At 43.1% G+C, this 18981-nt stretch overlaps 1 protein-coding gene across 2 annotated transcripts in view; it reads right to left on the bottom strand.

Moving 5' to 3' along the window:
* Positions 1–397: 397 nt before the first annotated feature.
* The window catches only part of LOC123374306 (monocarboxylate transporter 2-like), a 44494-nt gene continuing 25910 nt past the window's right edge, over positions 398–18981 (bottom strand). For both annotated transcript variants that reach the window (XM_045024123.1, XM_045024124.1), the window contains exons 3-5: positions 17169–17312; positions 7451–8329; positions 398–2974 (exon numbers count right to left, since the gene is read on the bottom strand). In XM_045024123.1, coding sequence (XP_044880058.1) covers positions 2673–2974; positions 7451–8329; positions 17169–17312 — 1325 coding nt within the window. In that variant the 3' untranslated portion in view covers positions 398–2672. The remainder of the gene's footprint in view (positions 2975–7450; positions 8330–17168; positions 17313–18981) is intronic.

The raw sequence follows: 18981 nt of genomic DNA, 5'->3' as shown, positions 1-18981 counted from the left end.
GGTACATTAAGCCCAGCTGTATACAGGTATGGAATAACCTGCTGACCCTCAGTAATTAGTGGCTGGTTTATGCCCTGGGGCAGGAAGGTTTATATCCCTGCTCAAACTCTTGTTTAGTCTTAATATTTACTGCTATAATGCTCTATATTCTGGTTGTCCATATAAACATCCAATCCCGCTATGAATCCTGCTTTGCTCTTCGCCTCAGTGTTACCCTGAGTTCCACTGGCTTTTAGAGTGGAAAAGGATGAGGCTTAGTCCCCCCTCTGTTTGCAGCAATCTATACCCCCACTTATATGTAGCTGGAATGGATACTACTGTATGTGATGCTATCACCAGACTTAACAAAGGGAAAGCACAACATTATCCTCGCAAACTGACATTGAATCAATTACAATGGGTTTTTTTTTAAAAGAGCTTTATTGAATAGCTTAAAGCTTCCCAATGACATGTGCTATCAGGAAATGTTCTGGCACCTCCATCAACGCCATTAGTTTGGAATAGTTTTGTTCATATTTACATGACTGTGATAACGAGTATTTAAAAAAAAAATCAATGTTGCCGGGAGGTGCTGTCCACAACAAACACAAGATAGTGCCTAAGGATGAAATCCTAGCCCCACTGACTTCAATGGAAACAGCATTTCAACCCCACTGCACAGCCCTGAGTCCTGTGGAGGAACCTACAGTTCTGACCTATGTTTAAAGGGCAGCAGAGTCCATAGAAAGATTCATTTGTAAAAAGCCTTCGTTCACAGCTAAGCTGTACTCAGTCTGTACCTGGGGTTTAATTAAATACTGTTCTCAGATGACAGAGCTACGAAATATGATTTTTCTCCAATATTTGCAGTGAGCTAGGAAGTCATTAATAATACTTAGGCCCAGGTTCTCAATGGTATTTAGGTGCCTAATGCCAAGTGAAAGGAATAGGAGTTAGGTGCCTAAATACCGCTTAGGATCTGGGTGTTGGTGTTTATACAAACCTTTACAGGTTTAACTAATGAGCCCTCACAACTCCTTGTTGTTATTATCTGCAGTTTATTGATGGGAAAACATGTGGCTGGGGAAACACATACATAGGACCGTTGAGGATGAGTGAAACTCTATGGAAGCCAGTGGCCTTGATCCTGCGAACCCACAGGCTTAGCTTTATTCACGTGATTTGTCTCATTGAAGTCAATGGGACTAGCCAGGAATAAAGTTAAGTATATGTGTAAGCTTGAAGTGGTTTCCATTATATACAGGGTTTACAGTTTGGTTCAATGGCTCCCAGCGCCCCTGTGTGTAAGTCATTGCAGGACTCCAGTTGTTCCCACTTACGTTTTTTCTGTTGATTGACGTTGATGGAATTAACTTTTGCCCTTTTCTTGAAGGCTTAAGTGGTGCACAGGCTCATGCTGGTCCTCTACACAGGGTGAATTTCACCTTTGTTAAGTTACTCTGCTCATGGCACCTGTGGATTTGACTCAGAGCCGTTTTCCCAAGGCCCTACAGCAAGTCGTTGGTCAAGCTAGTGCTAGAGCTGGCGACTGCCTGGCTCCAGATCCTGTGCTCAGTCCACAAGACCACGTGGCCTATCAGGTACTGCACACACACAACCACATACCGGCGCATACTGTCTTGTTAGAAGCCAAGGCTTCAATTCAAGCTGAATCTTTAAACCAAGCATAGCTTCAAAATGAAGGTGATTGGTATTAAGCCTAGTTAATTTTCCCTGTGATGAAGGTGCATTAGTAAAAGTGCAGCGGCTAAATGAGGGTGGCATTTAAGCCTTCCCGACAGGTCCTTGAGCCCTGATCCAATACACACTGATGTCAACGGGAGCCTTGCTGTTGGTTTCCCTGGACACTGATCAGGCCCATAATGACAGTACTTAAATGAAGCAAAGAGTCCTGTGGCACCTTATAGACTAACAGACGTATTGGAGCATGAGCTTTCGTGGGTGAATACCCACTTCGTCGCAGTGGAATATTCCTCTCTAAAACGATCTAATTCAAAGCTCACTGCAGCCAGTGGAAGGTTTTGCATTGACTTCAGCTACATCTACACTACGAGCGAGCGGTGTGATTCCCCTGCTCGTGTACACATACTTCCGCTAGCTGTCATTGGGTTAGCATGAGCATTAATAGCAATGTAGCCATGTCAGCCTGGGTGGGGGCAGTGGAGGTATGGCTGAGCCATGTTGAGTACAAACCTGCCTAAAACTGGTGGGTGTGTACTCCGTTCAGCTTCCCCAGACCTCTGCTGCTGCTCCCCTTGTTACCACAGCTACACGGCTACTTAGACTCACGTTAGCTCAACGAGAGCCAGCCCGAGTCTGCGTACGCAAGCAGGGAAATCGCACTCCTAGCTCATAGCCTTTCATGGACATTGGAGCAGGCCTAAGAGCAGAATGGGGGCTGGATGCTTTTAAGATCCCTATTGGTAACAGGAAATAGCTAAAGAAAAACGATGCAGCCCTCCAACAATATAGGAACAGGTATTGCACTGTATGTGCCAGCATTTCGTAAGAAGCTAGATTTTTTTTTCTTTCCTTTAGGCTTTTCCTAGGCAAAGCAAAGAGTAGAAATAGAGCAGTATCAATGCAGAACTAGACATCTAAAGTCATGTCATTGTTACAGTCAATTTAAGAAACACAAAAAGCAATTTCCCAGTCAACCTGTTAAAACAAGCTTAGACTTCACTTTTGCCATTCACTTCTTTTTTTAGTCCCTCTTTTTCATCTGTCAAAGGTTCCACCTCCGGACCATCCTGCATCTTTTCTTTGGCCCAGATATTTCCATCCTCTGTTTCTGTCCTTATATGTTTGTTGTCCTTCATGGTCTCTTCTGTCGCTTTTCTTTCCCTCTCCTCTTTCGCCAGCATACGGTAATTGTAGTAATTCATGATGAACAGGAATGTTCCTGCTAAGACCATCACAGCTCCACATTTAATGAACATGTATTTGTAATCTCCAAAAGTATCTATCAGTGTTCCTGTGAATTGCAAAACAGAAACATAGTTTAGACATAGTTTAGATGTGAAGGCAAAAACCAAAATATCTATGGTGGCTTCCGTTTCTGAACACTGTGATTGTAGCGCAGAATAGGATATTTTCTGTACTTTCTAATAACTTAGGCTCTGATCCTGCAAAGGCTTAGTATATGCTTAACTTCACGTCCTGTGAGTATCATATTGAAGTCAATGAAACTATTCATACTGCATAATGTTAACCCTTGCTTAAGTCTTTGAGTGATGGAGGCCTTTCTTATGCACATGAAAAATAGAACTATATAATAAAATATTATAATTCTTTATTAACAGATATTTTTGTGCTCTTAAGTGAATTTAGGGCTTGTGCATAGTACCAAATTGGCAGCACCAGCTTCTCTCCATCACCCTTGCCATCATGGTTCTGCCTTCAACTGCAAGAATCACCTGATCCAAAGGCCACTGAAGTCAATGGGAGTCTTTCCACTGATTTCAATGGTCTTTGGATTAAGCACGGGATGAATAAGGTCCACCTAGCTGAGTCAGTCCCCAGCCTCTCTGTTGGGGCTGCAGATAATTGTGACAGTGGCCTGGCCACACCTGGCCATTAAGATATGGGACGGAGACCCACCAATTCACTAAACAGCAATCAGGTGGCAATGACGTTCAGTCATTACCAGCCTTGCCTGGGCTGGAACTGGTGAACTAGAGGCGAAAGGGCTTTCCATAGAACGTGTAACATTAGTTGCAGGGAAAGCAAAGAGGGTGCTGTCAACGTTAACCATTTTCATTTAGAGAGGCAAAGTGTGTGAGGTAATATCTTTTATTGAACCACTTCTGTTGGTGAGAGAGACAAGCTTTCAAGCTTACACAGAGCTGTTCTTCAGGTCACCTGTATAAGTTCGAAAACTTGTCTCTTTCACCAGCAGAAGCTGGTTCAATAAAAGCTATTACCTCACCCACTTTGCATCTCTAGTATCCTGGGATCAGCACAGCTACAACACCACAACCTACAGCTGTTTTCAATGGCAGGAAAAATGTGACAGTTTCATCTCAAAGGTTAATGCCTTGGCAATGGAGTTATGGAAACATTGAAAAGCTTTGGTTTAATTGACCTGTCAGTGTTCTCCATTATGTCAAATGTAACATAATGCAAACTTTGTTGAGACTGAGATGCTGAGTATTAATGCCCATGTATTGGGGCAATATGGACTAAATTTAACATCCCAAATCCTAATTAAAATAAGATTGACCTCAAGCACAGCCTTTTTAGTTCTTTTTTGCAATTAACAGGCTGTGTATAAGCTCTGACTTTTTGAAATAATTTTTTCTCTTTGAGAAGGGGAACCTTTAATTACTTCTTGAGTGACAACTAATCTGTTGACAGTCTGGTGATTAATTATCCCAAAGTATGCTTACTCTAATTAGGTATTTTTTGGCCACTAAACATATTTACTGATTGCAGAAGTTATTATTTCAAGTGGTTTTGGTCACCAATCTGCTTTCTTCTATAGATATCCTGGTACACCGCTCTCAATATATCGTCTTATGGATGTTACTCATGAAACATCAACCAAAGGCTAATTACAGCAATTCTTCCTCCCTGGTTATCAGGATGATCTGGAAGTCTGTTAAATAGGCTTCAATGAGGGGTTTAATGAGTAGAGTATTGGCAAATTCAACAGTAGGATAGTCTCGCCTCTTTTCCTTTGAGAATAAGAAAAGCCATAAAACACACAGGGAACAATTTGCTTAGTTCATTAAAGCAGAACCCTGCAGTGGGTTATTAAATGCCAAAGAACCAATAAATTTGTTGCTTATTAAAATGATGAAAAAAATACTCCAAAACTAATATTACTAACTATTACACAGCACTGTTTTGGCCTCATTAGCAGTCTTTGGCAATTAGCTTAAGCTCTTGCGTAAAAATTACAGAACTTAGAAAACAGTCACCTTAAAACCTTCAATTTGCTATGAACTATGTAATGACTGTGTGAAAAGAGGAGGCTGCAGCTGCTTCTGCCACACACTGTAAGCTACACAGTGAAAGGAAGAATTAAATTGCTCTGTAAAATGTGAGAGAACGAAGCTTAGTCAGCTCTTAGTTTTTTATCCTATGACATTCAAAACCATATTCACTCTACCTTTCCCTTGTGAGTGCTGGGATTTACTATCACGTCAAGTTGGGTTGTAAGCCGCTATCACGTTTAACAGTTTTATATACAAATACCTGCAGAACACCAAGCCTAGTTAAAAGTTGACGGCCATTCAGCGCATGTAAAGATACTAGCAGCAGACAGTTACCCTATCCAGTATGTGGGTGTGGTGCAAGCCACTCCTCCGCGCCTGCACTACCCTCTGCTATTCCAGCGATATATGCAGAATAAATGGCAGCTGGGTGTCACATACAAACTCATTTAACTCATGGCCACATGAGGTTTGATGATAGGCCCGGAGAGGTGAAAAGTGTGTTAAATAATTATATTACGTAGATATTGTTTGCTCCTTGATGGGAAAGGAATTTACAGTACATGCTACATAATGTCCCAATATAAAGTAAATTTATTCATGGGAGAATCCTTCTACTGCCTGCCAAATGACTCTGGGCATTGCTGCAGGTTTGAACATGTATTGTTAGCATGGACCCTTGAGGAGAATGAACTTAAAGCTCGAGGTTATGAAGTAGGCTGCGTTCAGTAGTACCGCTCACGTGTTTCGTTACAGGTATGTTCAAGTACTGGGCTGGGGCCAGTGAGAGCTGATAAAGGTGAGTGCCGCTCTGTTTGCTTTACCAGATGGAGCACACACAGTGACGGCAACCAACTTGCAAGCGGTGCACAAGTGGGACTTTTTGGTTCTTTCAAAGCCAAAAAGTACTGAAGGTGCAATGAGAGGACAGACTATTGGAAACTGGGTTCTCAGCGTGTATGTGAGATGGAGGGTCACAGTCATAAAAGAGGTCTCCAGATGTCCTTCCACTGACAGCAAATGGCCTCGTTTTTGTTTGATGTCATCTTAAATTATCAATCCTTTATCAGAGTGGCACTTAGAGCGGTGAACGATTTAGGACTCTTACTCTGAATACTAGCTAACATCTAGGGCCCTCATCCTCAGTGATATTTAGGTGCTTAATTCATTATTCATTCATTATTTCAGTGAGGATGAGGGCCCTAGATGTTAGCTAGTATTCAGAGTAAGAGTCCTAAATCGTTCACCGCTCTAAGTGCCACTCTGAGAAAGGACTGATAATTTAAGACGACATCAAACAAAAACGAGGCAAGAGTGCTATCACATTCACAGAGCTGCCGCATAACTTTCCTGCAGTATTGATCTGGGGATGTTACGGGTTGTTTTTGTATCATCATCTTGTAGTGCAATAAATTGTAATATGGTGCTTGAGAACAGAGGGAAAGCAGCGTCTGAGGAAACCCTGTGACAAAGCTGGTCAGTGCTGACAATTTTGCCCCATATATCTAGCACTTAGCAGTGTGCTAGGCACTTTACAATAACATAGGTCCCTGCTCTGAACTGCTTGCAGTCGAAGATAACACACAAACTCAAGTTTTTCATGTGACATATGAGAAAAGAATAAAGGCACCCAGATTGCGTTCATATTTATTTTCTATTTTGTCAAATAGTTTAGGAATATATTATATATTTTTTAAAAAACTGTAAGAAGGAGAAGCAAAAATTCTCAAATCTATTCAAAATAAATGATTTTTTCTTTTAAAAAACAGCTCGTTTTCTTCACTACAGTCTTTACAGCTGGAATGCTATTGGCCAAGCTGAGAGGATGAAAATCTATAAATGGAAGCGTGCCACGTTCCTTTAAGGCCAGAATGTACAACTGCACAGAAATTAAAAGCATACACATCTGTGGCAACATGGACCTATTGTGTCCTTACAAACAAAAAAAACCATCAGCTAAGATCCAGGGGGCCCGATTCAGCAAAGGGATTTCAATGGGATTATTATCATGTTTAAAATTAACCATGTGCTGGATGATGGCCTTAAGCAGTCAATGCTCTGCAAGATAGAGACCCTGGCCTGTTAACACTTATGCATGTATATGAGTAGTCTCTTTGCGTAAAGCCACTTACACACCTACGTGTTTGACAGATGGCGCTTAAAAGCCTCAGCCTGCATCTGTGTCACACACAGAACTGTTGGTTTCAATGGGAATTTTTACATATGGGACATATGCAGGTTCAGGTCCAAGGAACGAACACACGAGAGATGATCTTTTTGTTTTTAATGTTGCTAAATCCTCACTAAGAGAAATCATGGAGGACAAATCTATTACCTTTATTACTCTACACATAATTACTTTAAAAAAAAAAAAACCCAAGCAAAGCGGGATTGAAATGGAGAAGATGAAGTTAGCCCCACCCCTCTGCAACCTGTATTTGTCTCAGTACCAATCTCAGAATTAGATCAAAAGCTGACATGTCACTAGAGTTATAGTATAGAAACATGCTCACCTCCAATAGGTGGTCCAAGAAGTATCGTGCAACACTCCACTATGGTGACAAGGCCAACAGCACTTGTGAATCGCGCAGCTCCCACGAGGTCCATGAGGGTTTCAAAGAGCATGGCACAAACCATACCAAAGGCCAAGCCAAAAAAGACGGAGTATATGACTAGACCCGTGTAGCCTGTGGCTAAGGGGCACAGGAGATGGCAGGCACCATTAAAAGCAATTGAAAAGCTGAAAAAATACTGGATCTTTGGCCTCACCCATTTACTGTTGGCAATAATTCCAGTGGTGGGTCTGGCGATCATGTCGACTATTGCAAGGATAGAAAGGAGGAAGGCTGCTGAGTATTCATCAATGCCAAGGTGCTTTGCGTAAGGGGCCAAAAAAACAATAGGGGCAAAAAATCCCAGAAACATGAGCACATTTCCAATCAGGTAAATCAGGAAACCTCTGTGCTTAAAGAGGGAGAAATCAAGGTACTTATTGAACTTCTCACAGCAGTCTTTGTCCTCCTCCTCCTCTTCTGTTCCGCTCAACAAACTGACAGCTCTGGGAGGGACCATTTCAACGGAGCTGTTATTGGGCTGCTCTTTTACAGTCTTTTCAGCTTGCTTGACGGTTTGTTTCTGAACAGGGTCTGCTGCCATTCCAATGGGCCTGAAGAGAGCACCAGCCACACAGCAGTTCAGTAAAATTGCCCCAAGAATAAAGAAACTGCCCCTCCAGCCAAAATTGTCAAAGAGGAACTGGTTCAAAGGAGCAAGGGTAGACAGCATTACGGGGCTCCCAGCCATGGCAAGGCCGTTGGCGATGGGTCTCCTTTTCAAAAAGTATTTCCCGATGATTATCACTGACGGCTGAAGGTTAAGAGCAAGGCCAAATCCTGTAATAGAGGGGGGAAAAACAGTGACAAACGGTGTAAACTATACTGCCAATGCCTCCATTCGGAATATGGCTCTGTCTAAATCAAGGGTGAGATCCTCACTGCCACTCTGGCCCCCTTTATATCAGGTGCAAGGGCTGGACTGGCGTGAAGTGGCCCTAAAATTCCCAGCTCTGACCAGGGGAAGCCACTTTCCAGCCCCTCACCATGGGCTGAAAATCTCACCCTTATAGTCATGGCTCACAGAATATGGAAATCTGTATCCCTAAAAGACCACATAGAAGTGTACAGGTCCCACGTGCTTTTGTCCAGACACAACAGCTTGGCATGGTAACAGTACCCATCTATTACAAAAACACTATGGCTGCTTTGTCACTGCTAGCATATTATCATGCTTGCATAATAATATTATGGCCTGGTCGCTGTGACTTGATCACATACTCTTTAGTGACCATGCAACTAGACAGACCTGGACTTGACTGGCGCTTTTGACTTTAGATCCGGCTTTTGACCATTTCCTGGTGCTGAAGTCGGCCTAGTTAATATAGCTGCTGCTTAACTCATTCTGGCAATGAGCAATAGAGAATGGTATTTAGTAACCGCAGTAGCTCCATCAGAAGTCCTGGAGACCGCTGACCATCAAATGTTGGTGAGGATGGTGTGGTCTCTGGCTCAGAGCTGTAGAGCAGCTTTCAAGTGGCTGTGATCATTCCTGAATAGAAGAACTACTGGGGGTGCTTATGGGCACTTGCCTGTTTCACTGACAGGAGCTGCAGGACTTCATTCTCTCCCCACTGTTGGTCAACTGCCAGAGGGGAGAAAGGTGTGGAACTTGAGGAGTCAAACTAATTCAAACTTTCACTTCTTTGACAGCACAGAGGGCCATATTACCATGCTGGTCAAGGCTGCTTTCTTACCATTAATCAGTTGCATACATACAAAATGGGAAATGACTGCCTAGGAAGGAGTACTGCGGAAAGGGATCTGGGGGTCATCGTGGACCACAAGCTAAATATGAGTCAACAGTGTAACGTTGCTGCAAAAAAAGCAAACATCATTCTGGGATGTACTAGCAGGAGTGTTGTAAGCAAGACACCAGAAGTAATTCTTTCGCTCTACTCCGCTCTAATTAGGCCTCAATTGGAGCATTGTGTCCAATTCTGGGTGCCACATTTCAGGAAGGATGTGAGAGAGTCCAGAGGAGAGCAACAAAAATCATTAAAGGTCTAGAAAACATGACCTATGAGGGAAGATTGAAAAAAAATGGGTTTGATTAGTCTGGAAAAGAGAAAACTGAGAAGGGACATGATAACAGTTTTCAAAAATGTAAAAGGTTGTTACAAGGAGGAGGAAGGAAAATTGTTTTTCTTAATCTCTGAGGATAGGACAAGAAACAATGGGCTTAAATTGCAGCAAGGGAGGTTTAGGTTGGACATGAGAAAAACTTCCTAACTGTCATGGTGGTTAAGCACAGGAATAAATTGTCTAGGGAAGTTGTGGAATCTCCATCATTGGAGATTTTTAAGAGCAGGTTAGACAAACACATGTCAGGAATGGCCTAGATAATTACTCCTGCCACGAGTGCAGGGGACTGGACTAGATGACCTCTCGAGGTCCCTTCCAGTCCGATGACTCTATGCTCAGATACCAAGGTGACAGGCAACCTTATAAAAACTTGACCAAATGAATCAACTCTTTCCACTCACATGCAGGTCTCTCCCTGGTCATCCATGCTTTTGCTACATCCAGTCTACTCGATAATGTACTTCTAGCTGAGCTTAGATCAATGCCTAGACATTGCCCAATAAATAAATGAATAAATATGGTGATGCCAGTATTATGCCATACACAGCATTTGGTATTTAACCACTAGAGGGCAACGTGCTTACATGCTTGATTAGGCCTCACATCCCAACCACTGGAGGGCAGTGGCATTCCTGCCCACTGCAGAAGGGCAAGTAGACCTAGAATCAAGTGCAGTAGCACCCATCCCTTCCACTGTTAGTTAATGTGCTGATGTGAGCAATTTAGCCAAGAGATTAAAAGGCCTGAGCGGTCCAGAGCACAAGTAGACTGTAACAGCAAAAATGAGCTGCCACTGAAGCTCCTACTAATGTAGAAGGGCCCTAGAGCTAGAGATGTTTAAATTAAAATGCCCTTTTTTATTGTATTTAAACAAAATAGCAATAGTAATAGTATTATAAATCTCCATAAGTAATGCAATCACCTAACTGACCATTAGCTCTCCTATTGCACGAGCTGGAATCTGTTTTCTACCCCAAAGATGCTAAATGTTGAGCGGTGGACAGTCAGAGCATTCTTGGGTTCTTTAGGATACCAGTAAGGAATCGGTTCTACTTAAAAGATCTTTTTAAGCATCTGTGTGCTGCTTTCTCTTGCAAAATAAAATGATATAAGTAATGTATATTGGTCTTAAAGTTACATTTAGAAATATAACACACATTTTCCACCCTAGCCCTTAGCTAAAGAATGATCCCCTGTAAAACAAAATTCAAATTTCATTCTTGAATTGGAAAATGTGAATCTTGAAAACAGCGCCATGCTGATTTTTTCCAGTTCGTTAATTTATATAATTAGTTTGTTTAATTGTGCAGTACCTGATTAAGCATATCACTTTACAGAATAAAATGTAGGAATGTCAAGGTCCTTCAAATTAATTAGGAAAACTACCGGTATTGTTAATAAGTAGTATTAGCTGCGCAGAATTGCAATGGTGTTGTGTAGCTCAAATTCCACATATGCTATGATAACCACAATGGTGTTAAACAATTGCTTTCCAACTGTCACGCTTCCATTTTAAAACATTTTTTGAAATGTTTTGAAAATTCAAAAGAAATTACAAAACAAATACATGTTAAAATAACCTTAGGGCTATATCCTTGGTAGGAAATTCAGACATAGTTATGAAGCACAGTCCTTAACTTGACCTGATGGATCTAGGGAGTCCATAAATGTGGTGGGACTGATCCTGAGTTGGTACAGATTGCACACTACGCACAATCGCGTTAAAAAAAAAAAAGCATAAGTGAGACTTACAGGGCATATAGTCCTTCTGCTGGCTCTCAGCAGTAGCTGAGATAACCCAGTGATCATAGAGACCTGCACAAATGTTGGGTTAAGGAAGTAACTGCAGTTTAAACTTTTCCAGCCTCTCTCAGATGAGTCTGGAAAGTTACCATTAATTTTAATGGACTCTCTTTCATAGGAATCTACAATATGCATTGGCCAAAAGAGTCACTTTGAGGCGAATAAAAATTAGGTAAGAAGCCAACTATCCCTTTACCGAAATCAATTAGAATCCTGTATTATCTGACCATTAATTTAGAAGTGACGCAAATTAATTTAATATAACCTCATTCTGTTCCTGCTAATTAGGATCCGACAGTTTCAAACTTACTGACTGGACCTTCTAATTACTTTAATCTTTTTGCTAATTTTATTCTAAAATATTTATATCCATTTTCTTCTCATTTGCTATCACAGCAAGAGGGATTCCCAGACCTTAAATTGATTCCAGCAGATGGCATTTTGTTCCAAATAAATTAGAGAGGCTGTATCATTGTGGCCTACAAGAGGAGGTTCGAGACGAAGAGAAGTAATTTGAGCATGGCGGAAACCATCCTTTCACCCCATTAAATATACTCCAATTATTATGAGAATTTGTGCATAAAATGGTAAGGGTATGTATGTCTGTACTGTAATCACACCCTGTGATTGCAGCTCTAGACGATATACCCAACCAAGCTTTAATCTCATTAGCACAGGTCCTGGCAGCATATGTTTCAGGACAGGCTAGTCTACGACTAATACAGGGGAGTCGCATCTTACGTGGAGGTTAGGTTCTAATGTCAGCGCGTAAGGCGAAAATCACATATAATCAAACGCTCATTGAGTGGAATGGCGGGCGGAATCGCCCACACTACAGGTACAGTATTTTAATTGTTATTTTTCTCTTTTTTGTTTTGTTTTGCCGAGCGCGTATAGATAAAATCGCGTACATTAAATGCGCCTATGATGCGACTCCACTGTACTCAGGGATCCGGTGGGTTTGTACAGCCAGTGCTGCAGCTCATATTGCTGCGGCTTCGTTCTTCCAGGACCCGAGCTAGCAAGATTAGAGCTAGCTGGAGTAGGTCGGCTCAAGCTGCAATCACATCCTGTGATTACAGCATAGACATAACCTAATGGGCTTGATTGCAATGACCTCAGAAGAGGTGTGATTTTCCAAAGAGCACAGGGCCAGATTTTCAAGTGCCCAGCACCCACATCTGGAGCCAGATTTTCAAAAAAAAAAAAGCTCAATATGCAGCATGCTCCGGTCTTCTGACATCTCCTCAGAGTCTGATTCAACGGCCATTAAAAGCAATGTCTTTCCACTGATTTCCATGGGCTTTGGATCAGACCCTTAGGCCAAAATCCTCAAACCCTCTTGTTGAAATCAATAGGAGTTAGGCACCTAAGTACCCAAGGCCCTTAGTCTTTACTCAAGCAAAACGCCCATTGAAGTCAACAAGAACAAGGGTTGGATCCTGAGAGGGGAAAAGCTCCCTCAGTGCCAGGGTGGGTATTCACCCACGAAAGCTCATGCTCCAAAACGTCTGTTAGTCTGTAAGGTGCCACAGGACTCTTTGCTGCTTTTACAGATCCAGACTAACACGGCTGCCCCTCTAATACAAAACCAGTATTTGCATTTCTATGGGGGTCTTGCCTCACAGGATCTCAAAGTGCCGTGTAAATAAGGGTTGGCCATAGAATTTCCACAAAAACAATATTTTGACAAAAAGCAGAAACAAACATTTTTGACAATGCTTGTGAATTGTTTCCATTTTCCTGCCAGCTTTCTCTGACAGCATTAACCAATTTTCAAAACCACCCCATGAGTTCAGTAGCAGAGATACTGGGATGACATCACACAACCTGAAAGGCTGCAGCCTCTGGGGTGGAACACAGCAGCATTGCAAAACTGTTTTGGAAAGTAGGTGAAGATTATAACCTTGCCCTACTGAAACTGCAAAGGCAATTAGAGTTAGGCAGAAGGTATGTATCTGAATTGGCATTGGCCAGAAAAACAGGGCAGCTACCACTCATCTTATTGTAAGTGCTAGGGAATATTTAATGACCACTAGTGGTCAGGTATTTGGTTTTATGTCTCATTCAAAAGGTAAGGTGGACGAGGTAATATGGTCTCTCTGATATCCTGGGACAGACACGGCTACAACAACATCATCCAAAAGATGGCAGCTTCCACAGTGTAGTGCTCCCTTGCAGCAGGCAGGGTACTACTTCCCTGACTCAATGACTACATGAATTTGCATCTGACCTACATATAAATGAGGGGTGGCCAAACTGTGGCTCATGAGCTGCATGCGGCTCTTTTACAGTTAAAACGTGGCTCTCGGAGCCCCCGCCCCCCCCCCACCCCTCATTCTCTGCCTACCAGATTGTTTGGGGCAGTTCCGGGCTTCTGCCCTGTGAGGAGGTGGTGGGACTAGGAGCTTCTGCCCAGCAGGGAGGGGAGTCTCAGGGCTTCAGCCCTGTGAGAGGCACCTTCCGGGGCTTGGGGCTTCAGCAAGAGCAGGGCTGAAGCTTCCAGACTCCCTGACCCTGCAGGGCAGAAGCCCCTAGCCCCATCACCTTGCCGCAGGCTGGAAGCTCCGAGCCCCGGCAGGTGCACTCTGTCTCCCAAACTTTTGAAGACTGTTGTATGCAGCTCGGAGGGTTAGTAAGTTTGACCACCCCTGATCTGAATAGAAAAAAGACATTCCTCAACTGAGAGAGCCATTGAGAATGGTGTGTCTGTCTAGACAGTGTGAACTGATACATTCATGTTTCTAACGTCTACCTCTGAAGAGATGCTATTAACATGCCAAAGACAAGGGAGGTTAGCAGAGATCTCTTGCTGGTGGGTTTCTCGTTTTAACTCTGTTCTTTGGAAGGACACAGGGATGCTCTTCCCAGTCAAAGTGTGTCTCCTTGTCGGACTGAGCAGGAGCCTTGTAGAAGTGAAGTTCACTGTAAATTGCTCAGGTAGTTACTTTCCCACGGTCATGTGATCAGTAGGCTGGCTTTATAATTACCCTTAAATGCTCCCACGTCAGATCTGACCAAACTAGGTGAAAAAACATTTCAAATATAACTAGGAGCATCAAGCTAATTAGGAGCATTGAAAGCATTTTCTTCAACCCTGAGAGGATTCTCATTCGCTCCTGAGCACACTAGCAGCAGACCCAGGGAATTATAGGTGTGTCTAAGGCCTTGTGCGCTTGGGGGAGTTTTACCAGTTATACCAGCACAGTTATACAACAAATAAGTAGGGGGGGTGAGTTCTGCACTTGCACTATCAGATAACACCACTCCCTTATTTGCATTGGATGGATGGATCTTGTGAGGCAACCTGCAACTGTGTCATTTTGCCTTACCAGTACAGTAATGTAAACCTCTTCCAAGAGACTCAATTCCTTTGCACACTAGTTACTTAGCAACATCTTTAGGTGCAAAAATCTGGACCTGCAGCTTCTTGGGTGTTTGTACAGCACTTAGAACAACAGGGACATGATTCTGATTGGGGCCTTGGTGTGTCAGCCCAATACAAATAATAAATAATTATAGTTTGAAGGAGACCCTTCCCCGAGGGGCAGCTTAGTCTGTAATTGTCCATTATGGGGAGGAGTCTAGTACCTTCCTGTGGTCTGATCCATTGTGGCAATTTACTGTAGCTCGGCATTTATTCCAAGGCATGCACTGTTCCATACTGGTGCACTTCATTTATTGATAGTGTGAAATGCTTATAGAGTCTATAACAAAGGATTTGTGTTTTACATTAACTATTATGATTTCTTAGAGGGCATTTGTTTGTAAAGGAATGTTGCAATCAAGTGTTCGGCAATGGCATATAGCTGGATCCATTGCCCCTTTGACTAGCACATGAGGTTAAGAATTGCAGGTTATTTTTATTTCTGGAATCTCCTTCCAAGAACCTGTGTGAATTGTTGCTCAGTCCATGACAACAGGGTGTTACCTAAATGTGGTGGCACAATCAGAGCAGCGTAAGAAATAAAAAAAAAAACAAGCTACTTAGGTGCATGAAGTAACATTTCACAACCAGATTTAATGAGACGGTCTGGGTGCAGGGGAACATGGTCACAAGTTTTCTGTCCCAATTAATGTTTTTCCCCTTGCCAGTAAACTGTGTTATTAATCTTACAAGTGACACGGAATATTAATATACTCCGTGTCACTGTGGCTGCACCAGATAGCCCTGACATCTGATAATGTCAGGGCTATCAGATAATTATCAGATGTCAGGGCTATCTGGTGCAGCCACAGTGACACGGAGTATATTAATTCCACATCTCAGATGCTATAAAGTCAGTATTTTAGCATAACGTGTCATGCTTTCAAACAGATGTCCTAGTTGCACTGGAGGCAGCATTATAAACATCTCTTCTAAAACGATTAAATGGATGCTGAAAATTAGGCACCTAGAGAAGTGGCCTGATTTTCAGAGCCCCCACCCCTTGTGCCTAGTTATGGATTTCAGAGTCTAATTTTAGGCATTCGAGCTAGAAAATGCCATTGGCTCTAGTGCAGAGCCAGCCTTAACCTAACTATGAACTCCTGGGTTTGCCTCACTCTGAGGGTTTAACAGAAAGAAGCTGTATAAACTGGAGAGGGAACAGATTTCACCAGCAATCGGTGGATTATTTTTGGTGAGGGGGAGAGGGGAGGATGAGAGGAGGGTTCAGAAAACACAGAGGATGCTTGCAGCTGGACTTCCTCCCTGCCACACTTACTTCTTCTCAGAGGCAGCTGGAGAATCCAGGCAGGGCTGTTTCTCTGCAGCTCTTCCCATGGCTAATGTGAAATGTAAGAGGAACACAGAGGAAGCACTCACAGTACCAACCAAGGAGAAGGGGGAATTGTAGGGAAGCAATTCATCTGAGCCAGGGAAATAAGGGGGAGCGCCTCTCAGCAAACCTTTCCTATAATCCTGGACTCTTCCTGCCTCCCGGGATTCTTGCTCTAGCACACACAACCTGACTTCTTCCTCCTGGTGAACTCTGCCCATGGGTGCTTTGAGCTGTGATGTACCAGCCCAGCTATACGTGGCTACTACTGTCCCCACACACAGACGGGCAGACGGAGGGCTGTACCCAACTCTCACTGAAGTCAACAGCAAAATCCCTGCTGACTTTAGCCATGCAGAACTGAGCCAGCCGTTGAACTCCAGGAAAGGAAAACTTCTTGGCTTAAAGGGTTATTAGAATTGCAACTTTTCAATGAAAAAGGGGAAGTAAATTTTAGGAAATTTTTAAAGGAAAAATTTCTTGCTTTCCAATCAACTCTAGTTTTTATTATTTTTATCTGAAGAACCCCTCTCGCCAAAATGAGTATCAACAAAACCTGAACTCTCGTAGCTCCGCTATTTTTGTGCTAATCGCCATCTTTAGACAGAGAAACATTTGAATAGATAGGACTATTTGATCATGCAAGGTGCTGCATGATCCACTGATTTCAGCAGGAGTTGAGGGCACTAATAACCATCTCCATTATTGTCCTGGAGGAGAGCTCATCTGCAAAGAGCCTGCTGCACGTTGACTCATACAAAGTAAGCTGAAAACACAGTTATGAAGAAGTGTAGGCCCATGCCATGCAAACATTTAAGCATATGTAACTTTACTTGGGTGAGTAGCCCTGGTTGTGAGACTACTCAGATGCGTAAAGTTATGCACATGGTTAAGTATCCACAGGAGGACAGGGGCTTGCCTTAGAAAAGAAATCTCAAAAAGAAAGTGCAGAAGGAAAGCTTGTTTGTTACCTGAAATGACTCCAACGCAGATGTAAAGCTGTAAAATGCTAGTGCAGAACGCCGCTGAAATCATCCCAATTCCACACAGCAGGCCTCCAAATATAACCACTGGTCGGCTGCCAAAACGATTCACTAAAATACTGCTGATAGGACCTGAACAAAACAGGCAGAAGAAGAATCCCAGTGTTAGATAGCTTCCAAACACCCTGCCTTTTGAAAATTAGGTGGTTAAAGCTCACTGTAGTTTCATTAATACTTAAGCTGTTGGTAACAGCTGCTTGAATTTCCTCATGCTAAGAAGTGAAGAAGAATGCAAGATGATCTGTATTATGGTGGCATGTAGAGGCCCCAACTGAGGCAGCGCAAGGCACTCTAGATACACATAAAATGTGCGGGGCTGGTACAGAGAGGACGGTGATCAATTGTTCTCCATAGCCACTGAAAGTAGGACAAGAAGTAATGGGCTTAGTCTGCAGCATGGGAGATGTAGGTTAGATATTAGGGGAAAACTTTCTAACTACAATGTAGTGAAGCTCTGGAACAGGCTTCCATGGGAGTGTGTGGACTCCATCATTGGAGGTTTTTAAGAACAGGTTGGACTGGACCAAAACCCCCATCATGGACGGTCTAGGTTTACTTGGTCCTGCATCAGTGCAGCGGGCTGCATTTGATGACCTCTCGAAGTCCCTTCCAGCCTGACGTTTCTATGAGTCTATGATAACAACAGACAGTCCCTGAACCAAAGCGATTACAATAGAAACAGAGAAAGAGCGGGAGGGGAACTAGAGCCACAGATTGGTAGTCCCAGGTCAGACAGCAGGTCGGGAGCAGAGCTGGGAACAGAATCCAGGTTTCCTGGGTTCCAGATCAAGCATTGCACCACACTGCCTATCTAGCATTTAGGGTCTAGTGATCCCACCTGTCAGTGTGAACAGGATTAAGAAATAAGGGGTTATCAAGAACATTGGTCCATTTGGGCAAAGCAAGTCCGTTCCACCCCCTCCCACCCCCCATAAGACCTTAATGTGTCTTTTACTCAGAGCCTGTCTAGACACAAAAGTGGTACTCTGTTAGTTAAACCGGTATAATTAAAGTGATACAACTCCACTAGTGTGGATGCAGCTATCTATACTGGTATAAGATGCGTATGGTGGCGTAGCTAGTCCCACACAGGAGGGGGAATAAGCTACAGTGACATGCTGGTATATTTACACCAGTATAACTGCATTCACACTAGGGGTTGTATAGGTATAACTATTTTGGTTACAAAAGCGCACAGACACACACACAAATAAATATGACAGACTGGTACAAAACCTGTATGTAGACCAGCCCTGCTGCCTGACACAATCTGCACTAATGACAGTTGTCAAAGCAGCAAATAGCTAGACAAAAGGTCTGTTTCTGTTTAACAAGGGAGCAACACTGTAGCACAAATCTTGATTCTGTAGCCCCCTCCATGCCCCTAGTCCTGTGACAATTGGCCTGCACACACAGGGCTGAGGCGATGATGTCAAGTCTTACACCAGACCCCCGGAGCAGGAGGGGAAACAGGCACAGAAGGGCTGTCCAAGGTCACACTCGGCTGTTTTCTTTACCTGCCCAGCACAGGAATCCCCAGAGGACTTGCCACAACCCCTCCCTTGTTTGACTGTCAAGTAGCTCCAACCACTTCACGCAGATTATTTTGATATTTCTCCTCCGTCTTCTGCTTTGCGCATCCTCACTAAGAGCCTCTAGGTACATCAAGTCCCCCCACATTCCCCCAGCTTAAGAGCCTAAGCTCCAGTCCGAGTTGCAATGTCCAAGCTCCATCTACACA

The sequence above is a fragment of the Mauremys mutica genome, chromosome 7 (genome assembly GCF_020497125.1).
Source record: "Mauremys mutica isolate MM-2020 ecotype Southern chromosome 7, ASM2049712v1, whole genome shotgun sequence".
NCBI lineage: Eukaryota > Metazoa > Chordata > Testudines > Geoemydidae > Mauremys > Mauremys mutica.
This window is presented reverse-complemented; position numbering and strand designations above follow the sequence as displayed.